The 17,977-nt window shown below is 38.4% G+C and overlaps 3 protein-coding genes and 4 non-coding genes across 7 annotated transcripts; 5 read left to right on the top strand and 2 right to left on the bottom strand.

The window, feature by feature from the left end:
* Positions 1-846: 846 nt before the first annotated feature.
* Positions 847-15,074, bottom strand: LOC105233387 (uncharacterized). The gene is made up of 8 exons (XM_049454581.1): positions 14,776-15,074; positions 14,467-14,711; positions 14,240-14,416; positions 13,872-14,158; positions 2,055-2,371; positions 1,512-1,747; positions 1,273-1,452; positions 847-1,206 (listed from the first exon to the last, which is right to left on the bottom strand). The coding sequence occupies exons 1-8, from the start codon at positions 15,025-15,027 to the stop codon at positions 951-953; spliced, it is 1,950 nt and encodes a 649-aa protein (XP_049310538.1). The 5' UTR covers positions 15,028-15,074; the 3' UTR covers positions 847-950.
* On the top strand, positions 8,035-9,393 carry LOC105233386 (uncharacterized). Its single transcript, XM_011215462.4, has 4 exons — positions 8,035-8,307; positions 8,361-8,602; positions 8,674-8,847; positions 8,910-9,393. Exons 1-4 carry the CDS (start codon positions 8,110-8,112, stop codon positions 9,133-9,135), a joined length of 840 nt encoding a protein of 279 aa, XP_011213764.2. The 5' UTR covers positions 8,035-8,109; the 3' UTR covers positions 9,136-9,393.
* Trnag-gcc (transfer RNA glycine (anticodon GCC)) lies at positions 10,254-10,324 on the bottom strand. The gene has a single exon. It is a non-coding gene; the product is annotated as a tRNA-Gly (tRNA).
* Trnag-gcc (transfer RNA glycine (anticodon GCC)) lies at positions 10,833-10,903 on the top strand. Its single transcript has one exon. It is a non-coding gene; the product is annotated as a tRNA-Gly (tRNA).
* On the top strand, positions 11,175-11,245 carry Trnag-gcc (transfer RNA glycine (anticodon GCC)). Its single transcript has one exon. It is a non-coding gene; the product is annotated as a tRNA-Gly (tRNA).
* Positions 11,505-11,575, top strand: Trnag-ccc (transfer RNA glycine (anticodon CCC)). Its single transcript has one exon. It is a non-coding gene; the product is annotated as a tRNA-Gly (tRNA).
* Positions 11,951-13,118, top strand: LOC105233385 (uncharacterized). The gene is made up of 4 exons (XM_011215461.4): positions 11,951-12,225; positions 12,293-12,534; positions 12,588-12,764; positions 12,835-13,118. Exons 1-4 carry the CDS (start codon positions 12,004-12,006, stop codon positions 13,055-13,057), a joined length of 864 nt encoding a protein of 287 aa, XP_011213763.2. The 5' UTR covers positions 11,951-12,003; the 3' UTR covers positions 13,058-13,118.
* Positions 15,075-17,977: the final 2,903 nt, after the last annotated feature.

Below are 17,977 nucleotides of genomic sequence, written 5' to 3'. Positions count from 1 at the left end.
GAAACAATAGGGAAATGTTAATAAGAAAATACACATCCTTGAAACACACATGCTTTCGAAGCTTCAAGTATTTGACTTCACTTTTACATTCAAAGCCTTTTTCCGCTGCAACTTCTAGTTGTTGAATCGTTTGCCCTTCGGCTGCAGCTTGTTTAACAAACTGCGTACGGTGTCAGCAGGCATTCGTCATGCGGAATGGCGGCGATTTTAAAGATTCTTCACCCATGCAGCTATTTAAGTGCACAACGATTGCGCATCCTTTACTGGCAGTATATTGGCAAAGTCCTGGAAGCAATTCTACGCAATCAAAGAAGAATTAATGTGTCAGTCAGTTGAAACCATCTGATTCTCCGCCTCAGAACATACTACAATCGTATGCGGGTCACTACGGCGCCTTTGCTCGTCGTTCAGCACTCGTTGGAGCAGTTTATTGCGCTCGTGCCGTTTGATGAAAGCATCCAGCGTGTCGCGCTTATAATTGTTCGATTAGGAGAGCGCTTTCAAACCTTCGACTTCGCATAGCGTTATCAATTTCTGCAATTTTCCTTTATTCGTAACACAGTTAGTGAAAAGGGTGAATACTCCGTGGAGTTTAGACACGAGTACACACGCTCATGATACTTGATAAACGAGGTGACGTTGAGCATAAAGACTTTATTCGCAATAAATATTTTAATTTATGGGAATATTTTGTATAATAGTATGTGTATTACATCTATTGACAAAATACGAAAAGACTTTTTCGACTACTCAATTTAAAAATTATATGAAAAGTTTTGGTCTTTATGGTTTTCGGACAACATTAGTAGATTTTTGGTCTCAATCATTTGAAATACCATAAAATAATTGTCATTAATAATTCCTTTTCAACTTTATTTAATTATATCTTTTGGCTCATTCATATACAGTACAATATGTGGGAATACCCCCACCAGTTAATAAAAGACTGGCTACTCGCCATCTGGCCACGCGTGTTCGACGTCACTTGTGGGAAATGTGCGCAGCCAATAACAGTTATCGACCACCTTGAATCCCAGCTTGTCGAACGTGGCGCGCGAGGCACGATTATCCTTGTTCACCAACGCCATTACATCGTCGCCCTGCTCGGCTATACGACGCGCCGTGGCCGCAGCAACCAGGCTACCCAAACCGCGGCGTTTGTGAGTTTCCTTCACCTGCAAGGCGCCCAGAAAGCCACCCTGAAGCCTAATGGAGAAAATTTTCAGTTGTTAGAGCGTTAACTTCTATACGGTGATATCAATGAAGACCTACCGCAGGCACCACGCAACCAGCTCGCCGCTGTCTGCAGTGTAGACGCCCATATTCGCGTTCCATTCGATCAGCCGTTTAATCAGGAAGCGTGAACCCTGATGACGATTTGGCCATAGTGTATCGATTAAGTCGGCATCCGTTGCGGCATTTAAAGGGCGCAGCACATAGCCATCGGGGCAGCTGCAATTACATACATACACTCACATTCAGTTTCAACACGTAAGAACCTTTTCACATACCTTAACGGCAGCTGTAGCACTTCCTGCCGGGGCTGGTAGTACATAATGGTTAAGCTGTCGTACTCAACTTTTAACTGCTTCTCGCGCACGACACTCAGCAGCGACGCTCGATGTCGCTCCCGGAAGGAGCTCACTTTAAAGCCCGGCCAAGCCCAGTTGAGCAGCGCTAAAGCTGTGGTCAAGCGCTCGCTTTCTTCGCTGGACAGCAGTGAGTTCACAAATAGCTGGTAACGGTCCTGCGGTGGATGGAAACTTTTGTAGTACCGTTAAACACTCTCGTTTTTTTAAAGACACGATTTAATATTTTAAAACAGTCTTATTGATTTAGTTTCTGAATTTTTTTTTTATATAAACTCAAATATAATTTAATGATTATTATCGAACATTTTTTGCAAATATTGCGAACACAATTTAACTCTTCCAAATATTTTAAGTTACCGCGGTCTCTCCGTTATTACTGCACTTAGGTGCATGTCTGTTTGTATTCGACTTTTAGCACCACCCTGTAGATGTGCTTGTTTGTTATGCTACTCAATTACTCACCACAACCAAAAAAAGTCCATCGCCATGCCAATCGTTGTTCAGTGTGAAAATCTGCAGATTTTTCATATCCGCCACTGAGCTCAGTCGCTGGCGCTTCTCCACCCAGTCAATGAAATTGCTCAGACAATAGTAGCCCACACAGTGGGCAGGCCAATCACGACGGTATAAATCACGCAATTGATGCAGTTCGCTGATTTCGCTGATGGCAGTGAGTTGCGAATAGCCCGTTGACGACACGGCAGAGGAGCCGACGGCAGTTGTTGCTGGCATAGTGGCTGTTGGTGCTGGTGCTGATGCTGGCGATGGTGATGATGATGCTAGTCTTTATAGCCTTTAGATGACAGCTTTTGAGGTAGCACTCGTTGTTGTTGTTGCTATTCAAATGAAAGTCCAAGTTAGTTGCGCAGTGGTTGTTAGTTTACGCGCCAAACTGCCGAACGCCAGTCAATTCAAGTGCACATACTCGCATACACATACATATACATATATATTTGTTGATGTGCTGACGTTTTGTAGCTATCGGCTGGCAGTGTAACGCAAAGCTACAAAACTTGAATTGAAGTGTATGGGAAATGCGAAACCTAAACACGGTAACGACCGAGCGGCATGGAAATCAAATCGAAAAGCAATTAAGAAAAGCCATTTGGTCGAGGCGTATTCAAATGGCCGCCAGCCGTTGGTGTTGCTGGGCCGGCTTCGCGGTGGAATTGTTGGAATTGTCGCAATGCGTTGGTTTCTTGCGAAATGCGAGCATTCCGCGCGAGCGGGCATTTGCAGTCGATAGTGATTGGAAATAGCAGTTAGACAGTTAGGTTGCAGCAGGTCCTTTAGGTCATATAAATTTTTGCTTGAGATATGCTCAATAAAAAAAAGATGTCTACTAATCTTCACATATGCCGCTAATCTCGTAAATTTTCCAGCTAATTTGCCGATTTCTCTTTCCGCGAATTACTAATAAATTAAATTTCGCTCTTGTCAAAGTGTAAACACGCACACACATATACGTACCTACACTGAGTAGCGGAATGTGATCGCTGTTTAGCCACTACAACCTCCGCTCGTGCTGGCAGTAAGAGACTGAAGGCACACATATTCACTCAAGACGTTATAACAGCACTCACAAACACACATATACTATAGATACAAAACGTTCTTAATAAAAAGCTTTATGCTTACGAAGCAGCTTTTGCAGCTTTCATTTGCTTTCTTTGCAGACAATACATTTTGGCGTTAAATGCTATGAGGAGCTGTGAACACACTCACCTCTTTTCAGCGAGCTAGAATACTGGCATTCGCTTAGTATTTGGATAATTGTTCTGTTGTGACTCGGAGCTCTATCGTGCTTAAACACATTTGATATTCTCTGTTCCTAGTGCAGGAAATATCCAACGCAAGCATGTGGAAGATAAGGCAGAGATTGAGAGCATTTCTCTACTACACAACGCTCTACGCTCTAGAGTTTTGCGAGAGCAGAAGTAATGGTATTTGCAAATTACTCAATTGACTCAGTTAATGAGAAGAGTATGATTTCATGCTACAATATTTGCTTAGATCATCAATAATTAAGTTGAAAGAGACCAGTGAAGCCAGGTGCTTTCTTTAAAGGGCCAAATCTACTGCTAAAACCAACTTATTTGTGCTTTCTTGCAAGCAACAAAAATTCGAACGTAGACATCTTTAGCTTAGACCAGTATTTTACTATCAATAATATAAAAACTTAATACAGATAGAGCTTACTAACTAATTCGTATGCTGCCTTTAATATTTCGGGACCTAATATTAGTTTTGCCAACTGTCATCTAACCACTTTATCGTATAGTTTTACACAGTCGATGATACTCGTATATATATACTCAGTACGTTTTGTTTACGAGCGCCAATTGTGTTGTTTACAGTAATTTAAAATGTTCATATTGACCAAAAAATGAATCAGTGTCAATTAATAGTATGGTGAATTCAAACGAGGTCGTAGATCAGTCCAAGAAGTTTTACGTAAACGTCGTCCAAAGTCAGTTGGAAACTATTGATAATGTGCACAAGCTGGTATTGGTTGAGACTACCATAGGCATTAGTCCGATCAGCGTACATTCATTACATGAACATCTGACTGCAAAAATACATGTTCACATTGAATCCCACACAAATTCTCAATCGCTCAAAAAAGGCTCGTATCAAAAGATCCAGAGAAAAATTCAATTCCGGTGCTTCGAAACAAGGCCACTGGACATATGATGAATCCTGGATTTATACGTAAGAGGTCGAAGGTAAACAACAGTCGACTGTATGGATGCTTAGAGATGAGTCGATTCCAAAAGAAGCTGGTCCCTTACGAAGCATTTCTTTGAAAAAGCTGGACATATCGCAACCATACCACAAAAACAACGTATAATATTAAATTCTAAGAGATTCACAAGCTTTTTTTCTAAAATTGTCTTTCAAGAAATCAGGAAAACTAATCACTAAAGAACGATCACTCTTCACCACGACATAAGCTGTAACGAGTGAATTTTTGAGCGCTCAAAACATCGATTTGATGAGAAATCCTACGTACAGTCCTGACATGGACGTAAAAAAAACTAAGGGTATTGTCGATACCAGAAAAAGTGCTTGATGAGTTCGAATTGCATGTTTTAGAGATATCTCAATCAGAATGACAAAATTGCTTCGACAATTGGTTTAAAGGCATGTAAACATCGTACTTCAAAATATTTTGAAAAAAAAAAAAAATAAAGCGAGTTTCTATGATTAATATTTATTTTTGCTCTCAAATCCCGAAACATAAATAAAAATATTAATTTCATGCAGAGACAGATTAAGAAAATTATTTTACAAAGTTCTTCGAAAAATTCAAAGTCTTCTTTGAAATCGTAGGAAGTCATTGAAGTAGACGCTTTTCTGAAGCCTTAGAAATTAGAGCGCACCACTCCTCTTAAATTTTAAATTTTTAAAGGTAAAGTTCCACGCCAAAAACAAAATTGTGATAACATCGATAAAAACCAGTGCAATAACAGCAGAACAATGCTGGCATCAACAATTCCTGGCTACCAAGAAACCAGTAAAATGCGTTATTCTGTCGTTATGCAGAAGGATGACAGCCATGAAAACTTGATTAGCAGTAAAAGAAAAACTGAAGAAATGTCTTTTTTCAGCATGTACTTGCGTCCTTTCTTACTTCCGCTGTTCGTGATGTTTTTATTTGTTATTTTCATGAACCCATTCACCATAAACGGACGTCTGTTTCTCATTGTACGCTTTGTTGTTTTTCACCTAATTACAGCTTTTTTTCTGCGAAACTATTATTTTGCAACATTATCAACAATATTTTCAACAATTGACTGTGCTTGATGGTCGAAGCGCGACGCAAAGGGGTTGGCGGCACGTAAAAACGCACGCTGGCATGAAATTGCAAAAATACCGAAAGGAGCGTAAACACTGAGCGCAAACACTGTGGCGCAACTAAGAAATTACTGAGGTGACAATGGTGATGTCAACAATGCCATTAACGGTTGACGATGCGAATGATGCAACAAAATGTTTCTGTCGTGTCGAGCGCAGTGGAGCGAGCAGCCCATTTGGCACCCACACACACACTCTTATGCGGCACGTATGCGCGTCTGCAGCCAGCTGCTTGCTTGTAGGATGCATTATACGCACGCTTTTTTATATTTCTATAAAAATATTAGTAACATTATCGGCGCCATAATCAGCGTCGTCATGGCCATCATGAAAAGGAGTGCAACCGCACAGTTAGCGCTCATATTATACCCATAAATATACGTGCGTGTGTGCCTCTATGCTGCATGTGTGCAGTTGTGGCATGCAGTATTAGCTCAGTGCGAGCAGCAGCTGTCACTTTAGGGCGCCTTGCTGTTCAAAGTATCACGCTAATGCTGCGATAAAGTTCGTTCAAGGAAATTCGGTGGGTGGGTTGTGTATACGCCGCGGTGCTGCAGCAGTAAAGGGCGTTGCTGAAAAATGCGAAACATATTCTTAACGTCAGTTTAGTATGCGTTGCCACTGGTTGTAATGGAACTTCTTAGGTGGTAATATTTAACAATAATTTAATTATTATTAACACATTATTGTGTACAATCAGTATTTCTATCTGTTCTACTTATTCTTATAACTTCTTCTCTATTAAATTTAGCGCTCATTTTCGAATATTAGGTTTCCCTTCGAATTTAGATATGTTATTACAAATCCAATTATTTAAACACATTTAAACAGTTGGCAGACTCATATATGTCTACATATATATAAATCTAATTATTCCATTCTACGTTACTCTGACAAGCGTCTGCCAGATTCAACATAAATACCACAATTACTGTCAAAATGCACAGAGTTCATACTTCGATGTCTAAGCAGCAACCGAATTAGCTCTCTTATGTATACAAGATGAGTAAAGAGCGCGCAGAAAATCACAACAATGTCTGTGAAGAAATCCGGTCGCACAGTTCGTTTCCGGCAAAGGCTTCCGTCGGAAGTGAAAGGCAATACAGCAGCTGCGGATGTGCTCGCTTTCATTTGCATGTGCAACTTCTTTGCGCCACGTTCTTGCCTTGCTGCCTTTGTCGGGCTGCTTTAGCCTCGCTGCACAATTTCCACCTCAGCTGTTGCTCTTTCTGCGTTCGCCTACGGCACTTTTGCAATAGACGTTTACTGGGTTGTTTTCTTTGATTTCTCGACTTTTACACAACTAGTTGCCACAAATGTAGTTGCAACGACGACACTGCATTCAGCTATTTTATTTTCCCACTGACAAGACGTAGTCGCGGTCTAAGCTTTACTCTATCCATATACTTTGTATTTATGTTTGTAAGTTCGGCGCAATCAACTAGTACTTATTTAGATTTGTAATTCTGTTTCTCGGTCTGGTCATTATTTGTTGCTGGGAAACCCATTAGCCGCAAACAACTGCAGTTTGGAAGTGTGCTTAAGCTCTGTAGGCGCTTAAGAGATACAAAATGTATCAAATTGCATAAAATTACGAATTAAAGACCGAAGAATATTATAAGGGGCATAATTTTCATTTAGGGAACCTCTTTGAAAGCAAGTTACGTGTCAGTTTGCACTTAGGACTTTAGGTTTCTGATTGTGATACCACAGGGTCTAAGGTCCACTCACTCTGTTGCATCATCAAATGATTTTGAACCATTTGAAAAAGGCTGGCTACAAAAAGAAGATAATGTTTGGGTTACCGAATTAACATCTTCTTTGCTGAAAAGAAATGAAATCGAACCATTTTTGGAGCGAATGGTAACAGGAGACGAAAAGTGGATCAAATACGACAATAATGTGCGAAAAAGATCATGGTCCAAGCGTGGTGAAGCTCAACAAATGGTCGCAAAACCACGATTGACGGCTCGAAAGATTATGCTGAGTGTTTGATGGGATTGGAAAGAAATAATCCACTATGAGCTGCTCCAGCCTGGTCGAACGATTGATTTTTACTGTCAACAACTGATTGAAGCAAGCGATTGAAAAAACGTCCAGAACTGATCAACAGAAAGCGGTTCGTCTTCCATCAGGACAACGCTAGACCACACACATCTCTGATGACTCGGTAAAAACTGGAAAAGCTTGGCTGAGAAGTTGTGATGAATTCACTATATAGCCCTGACTTAGCACCTGCTCGAAAAAGTTAGCTTCAAAAATGTCGGAGAAACATCAATCGAAAATATATGATTTTATAATTGAAAACATATTGTTTTGCCTATAAGTGCTCAAGCGCCTAGTAACAGAAATAAATGCTTGAATACTTAAAAATAAAAAATGTATGAGTGTTTATTATTGTGAGTACATTTTTGAACATATTCCACAATAAAGTTAACTCTGTTGATATAAGATAAGAACATTTTTAAAGAATTGCTCTCTCTGAGAATTTCATTCTCTTCAAAGAGCTCAATGTGCCTAACACGAGAGTGCAAGACTCTTTCAACTGTTTGCACAAACGGCTACATGACAAAGCAAAATCTGTTATTGTAACAGTTTTGCTTGGGTTTTCCAAGAGTTCGCACGGCGACAGAACGGCTGCGGCAGTACTGCTAAGAGCATGGAAAACACTTTAGTTGAGATACCACAAGCGGAGTGGATTGATTTGCGAGACCTTTACTTGGTCCAAAAGCAGCTATCCTCTGCATACAATACAATACAATGTTTGATTGACTGGAAAACTCAGAACGAGGACCTCGAAATAAACATATACTCATTGAATGGAGATTGGCGAAGCGATGGCACCTATGTGGCTATTGTAAGTCGGCCACCAATATGTGTATACTCTTTCACTAATTCATTCAATTATAGAAAAAGAAGCCTATGACCTATTTGTTCATCAATACGCTGAGTGACAACCAAGAGCGTTTACTGACTGCGCTTAGAATGCTGAAGAACAAAGAACCACTTCTAGTATTTGGCTACCCGGAACGTCTAACGCCCACTGTTAAGCAATTCTTCATAGACAGAGGTGCAAAGGAAGAAGAATTTGAGGCAGACGGCACCGCTTGGTATCATATCGACAAAGACAAAGCGACTCAATTTGCAGTAGAGTAAACACATATATCCACAGCTAATATGTATAATGTATTTATATGTATCTATACTCTCAACGTAATTACAGCGTGCCTGAAGGTTTCACTCTTAGGCGATTGGATCCGAAAAATGCCGAGCTGGTGAACAGCGTGTGGCCGCATCGCACGTCTAACACTTTGCTCTTTGTGGAACGAATGATAACTTACGCAGACAGTGTGGGTGTCTACGACAGTTCCGATAACTTGGTGGCCTGGTGTTTGAGGTGGTAACCCACTGAAGTATTGTGTATGGGAAATTAATTATTTAGAATGTATTTACTTGCAGATTACCGATTGGTTCCTTGGGTTTGCTGCAGGTAATGGAGTCTCATAAGCGTCTGGGATTTGGAAGTTTGGTGGTGCGTTATATGTCCAAATTGATTGCATCCAAAGGACTCGAAGTCACTGCACCTGTTGTCTTCCAAAATGTGGCATCACGCTCGATGTTTGAAAGACTGGGTTTTAAGGTAATCGATAATGTGTATTGGTCAATTATGCCAGAAATAAAGTAAATGTCATAGGAAGCTTTTCAAATACGTTGTTGCTAAGTGTAATAAAATGTATTCTTAAAAGGAATCTAATGATTTCATTTGTGAATATCGGAGTGATAAGCTGGTTGAAGGCTTTACAAGAAATTATGAAATATGTTATTCTTATCTTAAAGATAAACACGCTTTATAGTGAACAATGAACTAAGTAAATAATGTACTATTAAGTGCTACAATGTTATTTGATGTAATCTTAATAAACCCGTACAAATAAGATTTCTAGTCAACGTCTTTACTTTGATACCTAATTATAGAAGGCCAGTTAAGAGTTGCCAGTACTTTCATATTTTATACACAAAAGAGACTGCATTCTTAAAGAGAGATGGTGAGAGGCACAGAGGAGAGAGAGGGAGAGAGAGAGAGAGCAAATTTTAATTAAACGCTCATACTGAGCAATCAAACGCTGACTGTCGCATCTACATACATACATATGTGTCTACGCAGTCATTTATGATTATAAGTTTGTGCCTTTCCGAAAAAATCTGGTAATTCAAAACCTTGAAATTGTTCTCAAAAAGGTGGACACCGTGTTTTAACCTGCTTTTGAATTCGTAACCCACCTAGTGACAATCACCTGCCACCAATGCCAGCAAAAGGCCCCGAAAGCTCATGTTTACAGTTATAAATTCTCTCTGGAATACGATCACCCGTATCTTTCTGGAATTAATTAAAACCCAAACGAAATAATCTATGAGGCTAAAGCCTGTTAATTGACCGAAGATGTAAGATAAAGAACCGAAGATAAAGATAATCATGTTTCGTGACTAGCAAAAGTAAAAGTTGTTTTGAAAATTTGGTTTTGAGATATACCAAGGGGGTATACATATAAATAATAACTTTACACAGGTTATTTTTGATATTTTTATTAGAAAGTTACGTATCTGAAATTTTCCAAACTAAGAGTTCTTTGCAACAACCCAGTTTCTAGTTGTTTCTTCGTAAAATTTTGATAAGCTTTGGCTAAAATATATGCTTAAGTATACGCATTTATGCAAAGTATTAAAGTCCATGAATTTCTAGCTTCCTTAATCCGGTTGCTTCTATGGACTAATTAAGAGTGGTGTGTAGTAAAAAAATTGGGTTGCATCGGCCGGGAATCGAACCCGGGCCGCCCGCGTGGCAGGCGAGCATTCTACCACTGAACCACCGATGCTTGTACTGCTCCGGTCTCCAAAGCAAAGTTACCCCCGTTGATTCCCCAACAAAATGTTGATCTCCAATTTCACGTTTTTGCCTCTGTCTCTTCCACCTGCAATCCAACTAAGTTCAATATGGTAAGATCTGCGCCACCATTCGAATGAAAGACAAAGCCGATTAAGCTTTCTAAAGCCTTCTGAAGTTTTACGAACTATTTATTAAGTTTCTATATAATACATACCAATAGAGTTTTCCACTCCCAAATAATCATGTTAATGCAAATAAGTGAGTCGCTAGTAAATCTTAACAGCCTCTCAAACACTAGAGACAATGTTGCTTGCAATTTTATAACAGAAAACTTTTTCATTAGCTTTACTCTCTGTTATTACGCTGTTAAGTTGCTGTTGCTCTCACTAAATATCTTTTGGTGCGATTAAGAGCTTTAGGCATCGATCGACATTTAAGTCTAAGTAGTAACTAGCAATGTTGTCATAAGTCAGAAATTGGACACGATCGATTTAAAAGCATCGGTGGTTCAGTGGTAGAATGCTCGCCTGCCACGCGGGCGGCCCGGGTTCGATTCCCGGCCGATGCAAAATGATTTTTTAAATTATATTTATATCATATAGTACGTAGATACTCATACACGTATGGATGATATTTTCATTTTGTAATTATTTCACATTATTTTATTAAATTTTGATATATTGTTTTGTCTTTCAAGAGACTATTGAATAATAATAAAACAGAAAACTATAGAAAACAGCTTAAGCGTATTGTATTGTTATTAATATTAATAAATTATATTATGGTAACTTGTTAACGAGTTACTTATTTATATTATTAAGTGCACAGGGCTGCAAAAAGCATCGGTGGTTCAGTGGTAGAATGCTCGCCTGCCACGCGGGCGGCCCGGGTTCGATTCCCGGCCGATGCAGTAAACAACTTTTTATTTAAAAAACGTTTATATAAAATATTATTTCATTATGAATTGCTACGCTACACTGCGAAAAATGTGGAGTAATATTTGAGGCATATCAAATTTCAATGTAGAAATAGTAATATTCTCCAGGAGCCTGAGCTTCCATTGAGTCACGGAAATGCTTGCAACTTTTTTACCTTACTATTTTCTAAATTTCAAAAAGTTTATTAAGTAAACTAAATTTTAGAATTTTTTAGAATTATTTATTTTATCTGCATCGGTGGTTCAATGGTAGAATGTTCGCCTCCCACGCGGACGGCCCGGGTTCGATTCCCGGTCGATGCAATTTACAGATTAAATTTTTTCATTGCTTTTAAAAGTGTTCAAACTTTTTGGTGGAATCCCTTAGAGTGGCCATCTCCTTTCGAGTAACTCTATTTCTCGTTTATCTACGTTCTTTGTAATGAAATTGTTCAAGCGTATTTCGTAAAAGATCTTACATTGAATATACCCGCCATAGAAAATGTGCATAAAACGGATAAGGGAAGGGAACTTTCTCTTTCGTATACTCTGTGCATACACACAGGTAAGAATTTGTTTTGAAAATGTAATCTGAAGTGCATCACTCTGTATGAGAGCAAATAAATTGCATAATAGTCATGCGTGATATTGAAGTGATAGATAAAATGATAACAGTGATAACTGAAGCTTACTTGTATAACAACAGACGAAATCGTTAGTTGAACAGACAGAATTAGATCTCCGACAGAGCGATGAGCCTGAACAACAAAGAACATAGTGTTTTGATACCCGCCGCAGAGTGGGCGGATTTGCGCGATGTGTACAGACAAGACTGGCCGAAGAATGCATACAGCTTCAACGTCCTAGAAAACTATATACAGTTGGCACGCAAAGACCCTGAACTATGCAAACGTGGAGTACGCATTTGGAGCATTGATAATAACTGGCGAGAGCATGGTATTTACATATTGTACGTGAGCAATTAATGTGAAAATTTTGCCAATTGGAATTTATTAAATATAAATACAAAACTCTTCACAGGATCAGACGGGTGACGCCTATATTATTCGAGTAGACGCTTACTCCATTGAGCGCAAGGAACTTTTCCAAACAGCCTTAAATCAACTGGACTTAGTATTTTGTGATGAGGTTATTTTTCGGGAAAAAACCGCCAAAAAAGTTACACAATTTCTGCAAGAGCGAGGGTATTCATTGGAAAACAAATACTATCCAGCGCAGTTGTATCACTTGAGTAAAGAAAGCAGTCTCAAACTACAGCTTAGGTAAATCAGTTATATGGCATTTCATGTTTATTATATTTTACATTGATTTCTAGAGAACGCACGGATTACATCATTAAGCCTTTAACACTAGCCGATGTCGAAGTAGTCGAGAGCGTTTGGCTCTATAAAAGGAAGGGCACCGGCGACGTTTTAGAGCGCAACATCAAGCACAACCTCTCCTTTGGCGCTTATCACCGCGATACTGGTGAACTGTGCGCTTGGGTCTTGATGTAAGTCTGACTAAATCTCTTTGTATAACTGTAATTATAGTTCATACTTCTTTGTATTTACCCGAATCAGAAATGAGTTGGGCGTTATAGGGTTTTTGTATGTGAAAGATAATTACCGGCGGCAGGGTCTGGCTGAGTATTTGGTGATCCACCTGTGTCACGTGTTGGCTAAGCAAGGAAGTGACGCCACAGCTCACATAGTGGACGGAAATACGCCATCGTTGAAACTCTTTAAGCGGCTGGGATTTGAAGCTATTGAGTATGACTATTGGTTTTTAAAGGCGGAGCTCTGAAGTGAAGCGGAACAGCACAAACAAGTAGCTGCCTGAAATTGAGAAGAGCGCTCAAAATAAAATCACTACAAAACAAAAGAATTGAGTTTACTTTAAGCTTGTTTGCAACTTGAAATGTCTACAAACTGCCAACACTCTTAACAACTAGGCTTCGCTCTTGCTGTTCTTCTTTTTTACAGACTACTTTGTTGCCATCAATGAACTTACATACTCAGTTGCTTACTTTAGTTTCAATCGCATTTAAATCGATTGCAGTTGTTTCCTTTGCAAAGAAAAGTTATGGAAACGAAGACTAATGTGACTACAAATGTGTGCAAGTGTGTGTGTGCTGATACTGTTGTACAAAAAGATCGGAGAAACCGTATATGTATGCCCCCACATGAGTTTGTCTTGCAGCATATCACTATGGGAAGCCAACGCCAAACAGTTTTATTTCTTTTTGCTGCAAGGATAAGCGGCTTAGACGGAGAAAACTTGCTGGAGACTTAGATAAGAAATAAGAAAAAGAAAGGCAGAAGTGCACTTCTGTGATTCCGTTAGGTTTCGGGGGGGTAAAAATAGAGTAGTATCTATTCTCCATTTCAAATTATAAATACTTTTAGGCATTGCTTATATTTTATCTCCAAAATGTATTCAACAATGGAAAATATTTATTATTCTAGTATTATACTCGTATATCTGAACATAATTGGGTACTTATTAACTAATTGATCTCGCCTTATAAAACTCTTTACAATTTCGGTGTTAGTAGGTGCGAAGGTATTTTAAATATATAGGCTAGAAGCTAGTGTGTGCTTATAATATATAAATTCTCAACCATGCTTCATAGTTTGGCCATATAGGCCCGCCACAGTCGCGACGCTTGCCTTTGAAGCAATTTCGTGGTCCTCTCTAATGAACCAATAATTGTATTCAATAGGCCGGAACCCTAACTTTGTAAAAAGCCTAGTCGATGCCTCATTTGTATCCTCGATATGCGCGCTGGCATCATAACCCTGCTCGGCCAAGGTACGACAAATTCGCACCACTAAATCCTCGGCCAGGCCGCGGCGTCTGTAGTTGTTTTTGACATATAAAAGCGCCAAGGTGCCCAATTCGCTGCTGCAAGTGTACAGAAAGGATGAAAATTATTATAAAAATAAAAATAATTTTGTTTGATATAATTTGATACGTGTTACTTACTGTATTACCCAAGCGCACAATTCACCGCTTTCGGGATGATAGGCACCCATGGAGAGATTGTACTTGATATTTCTGCTTATAATGTAAGGCGACCCGGCCGACTTATAAGGCCAAAAGTCATCAACTTCTTTAACATCATTCAACGTGAGTGGTTTAATAATGAAGTCGGTGCGTGGTCTAAAAAAAAATCAATTGACGAGCGAGACAAACACAGCTGCTTAACTTACCTAATTTCCAGTTTGCGGCAATCGCTTTTGCTCAATAGATACAACTTCGCTGGATTGCATGCCTTTAGGTTAATTTGGTAGCCAAAATCTTCGAGATGCTGCTTCACGTATGCGCATGTTCTCTCACGAAATAGAAACTCCGAAGACGACGTAATGTTCGTGCAACGTAAAGCTTGCTGAAAAAGTGCTGTGTGCTCGGTGGAACAGATGTCTGTTCGTATCATGTGACCATGATTAATTTTATCCTGTTTTTATTAAGAAAATAGCACGAATATTGCAGGACACTCAGAAAACAATTGAATCGTTTACCTCCAAAATATAAATGCCATGCTCCCGCCAATTGCTGTCAATACTCCAAATGCACACTTCTCGCTGGCACAGCTCGGGATCTTTGCATGACCACTGTATATAATTTTCGAGCGCATAGTAGCTATACGCATTCTTTGGCCAGTCTTTTCGGTATACGTCGCGCAAAGCCGGCCATTCCGTGGTGGGTATCGAGACGATCTGTCCGCAGCTACTTTTGCTCATTGTAATGTTCGAGGTCTCGCGTTGAAACATGAACTGACGCGCCGATCTACTATAAACACCTGTTTTGTAAGTACTCCAGCGCTAATTAATAATAGAGACGGCAGCAAGTATTTACTAATTTTAGCTATCTGGATTTTCGTTTACAGTTATCAATACGTTTCTTGCCCTTGTCGCTTTTCATACGCGCAAGGGCACTTCAAAATTTATTGGAGATTGTTACGGTCATTGAATAATTCCATTCATTAATGCTAACTCGGGACATAGCAGTTAAATGTTGTAGTATATACTGGGTTATAAATACTTAGATTGATAAGAATCGAATGGTGCACAGATGGTCAAGTTTATTTTGTATATAAACAAATCAACAACTTGCCGAAATTATTTGTTCATATACATATGTATGTATTACTATGCGGAGTTAAGATTAAAATTTACAGATACACATGGGGGGCGGCAATAAACTTCGATAAAAAGATCTAAGTAATTTTAGGTTGAAATTTTGGGTTGTATATTTATATATTTATTTAAAATAAGACGCGTAGGGTTCGGATTTAAAAATGTATTCAGCTCTGGTTGCTCAGAGCAGATATTGAACAGGCTTATCTTCGCCAGTATTGAGGCAGTACAAAGCAAATACATAAACAACGCATAGAGATACATATAATACATTTATATGAGGCACGTATGCATTTATATGCAATACGCATGCACTCAACAATTAACAAACAAACATATTTACTTATGATAACATATTGACTTAAGATATGTATTTAGGCAATTGAATACAAATTTTACATAAACAATACCCGAAATGGGTATTTGTACATATTTATATTTATGACTGTATTTTTATGTGTTAGCGATAATGCATATAAATATTTGACACATGAGATCCGTTTCTAGAACTGTTTAGAACAATATTTGTATTTATTAAGGAAGGTAGCAACACACTCGTTATATTTTCTATCTATAATCAGGCCCCTTTCTATACACTTGAGCTAAGTATTCTCTCGACAAATAATGTTCATTCAACAATGGAAATGTTTGGTGCTTTTAAAAAGTCTAAAGTCTAAACACTACATCTGATTAGTATTTGTCTTCCACTCAATGCTAAGTGTTAATGTGTGGAGACAGTTGGACAAGTTGGCCACTTCAGACGGAACTGAGGATATGTATGTATATGTGTCCTAAGTGCTGTTATTATTCAGAAAGACTCAGTCTGGTAGGGAATTATTAAATGAAACTATTGGATTTAATGTGTATTGTCGATATAGGCAGATGTCGTAAACAGCTGATCAAGCAGAAACGTGATAACAACGTGACTCTTTTTGCGACTTTAGACCGAAAGTCCGAAAAATCAATCATTACGACGCCACTTAAGTTCGAGAATCAGCTGCCGTTGTAATGAGCTTATGTGAGTAAAACCTTCGATATAACGGGCTCTTATGTTAACACTTGCGCCGATATTTAATAATCTCTAGGGTATAGTATGACTTAAGCTACCAAAGGACTTAAAGATATCATTTCGATTACTTTGTTTCAAGAAAACGAAATGGCGTCATTTAGCGCTTTATTTGTAGAAATAATTCTATATTTGCATGCAATATTATTTCAAAGAACTCACTCAACTCAACAAACAAATGCTATTTCGAGTGAAAAGCGAAAATAGTAAACCACCTAAGCGGATTTTATGCGAAATATTTAGTTTTATTGAGTCAACGTTGAACAAATTTCTCTATTAAATTTACTAAGAACGTAAAAGAGAAGTGCAGTGCGCCAAAGAAAGTTAAAAAAAAGAAAAATTCTGACAAAGACAAATTTCAAATCCGCGAAATCAAATAAGTTTGTGAAAAAGCACAGCTTGGCGTGGAAGAATGTATGAAAATAAATATTTATGCGATGAGTAATACGTATCATTGTAGGTAACCCAGTAAAAAATGTGTATAGACTACTCTCTGATAATACTAAATATGATACGCTTGTTTGTATAACCCGAAAATAATCAAACTGGATATATTTATATATGTATGTATATAAATTATCAGGGCAATGTGACGAGTTGAATTCCGAGTGACTATCTGTCTCTCCGTCTGTCTGTCCTTCTTTGCACGCGATAACTTTATTAAGAACTAAGATGTCTTGTAGAAACTTAGTACAAATGTTTTTTTGGACAAAAAGTGAGGATCCGTTCATAGATGGGCGTAATCGGGAAAGTGGGCTGAATATACATACATATCTCTTAAATCACTAGAGCCACAGCAACCAAGTTTGCTTAAGTAAATAGTATAAGAATTTCTACTAACTACTAATCGTTCCCTACTTTTCATATAACGCTAGAAACATTAAATTTTACTCCCGAGATGGTAGGAGCCGAAGTCAAGATGACGCCGCCTCCCTTAAGTGATATCACATATCTTGAAATATATATCTATAGTTGACCAGTTGAAAATATCGGTTAATTTATGAGATACATAATTCAAATTTGGAGAGAATCGTTACCTGATAATAGTATGTCTATGTATTACCTCCCTTAGCCTCACATTTATCGGCCAATATGTGGGTTATCTTAATAAAATTGAGAGAGCGTATTTTTCTTATAACGGTACATATTTATGCCTAGAACGAATAAAATCGGTTGAAAACTCGCCCTAGACCCATATAACTAACAGGCCTTATGTAGCTGAAGGTATTTCCCTGGCTTTAGTCCTTGTAAGTTGCAAGAGTATGAAATGTTCGGTTATATCCGAACTTTACTCTTCCGTACTTGTTCATTTTGATTTTTGAAATAACAAGAACAATAATGAGTATTTGTTGGGGAACGGCATCCACTAGTTTCAGTTGATGTAAAAGGAGACCACTCTACTGCTTGAGAAAAAGAGAAATATTCAGTAAAGAATTTGTGAAATTATGTCATTTTTTGCAGTGAAACAAGTCTCGAAAAAGAGCATATGAGACAAAAATTTTATTTATCATTGTATAC

The sequence above is a fragment of the Bactrocera dorsalis genome, chromosome 1 (genome assembly GCF_023373825.1).
Source record: "Bactrocera dorsalis isolate Fly_Bdor chromosome 1, ASM2337382v1, whole genome shotgun sequence".
Lineage (NCBI taxonomy): Eukaryota > Metazoa > Arthropoda > Insecta > Diptera > Tephritidae > Bactrocera > Bactrocera dorsalis.
Note: the sequence above shows the minus strand (reverse complement) of the source record. Positions and strands in the feature narration are given on the sequence as shown.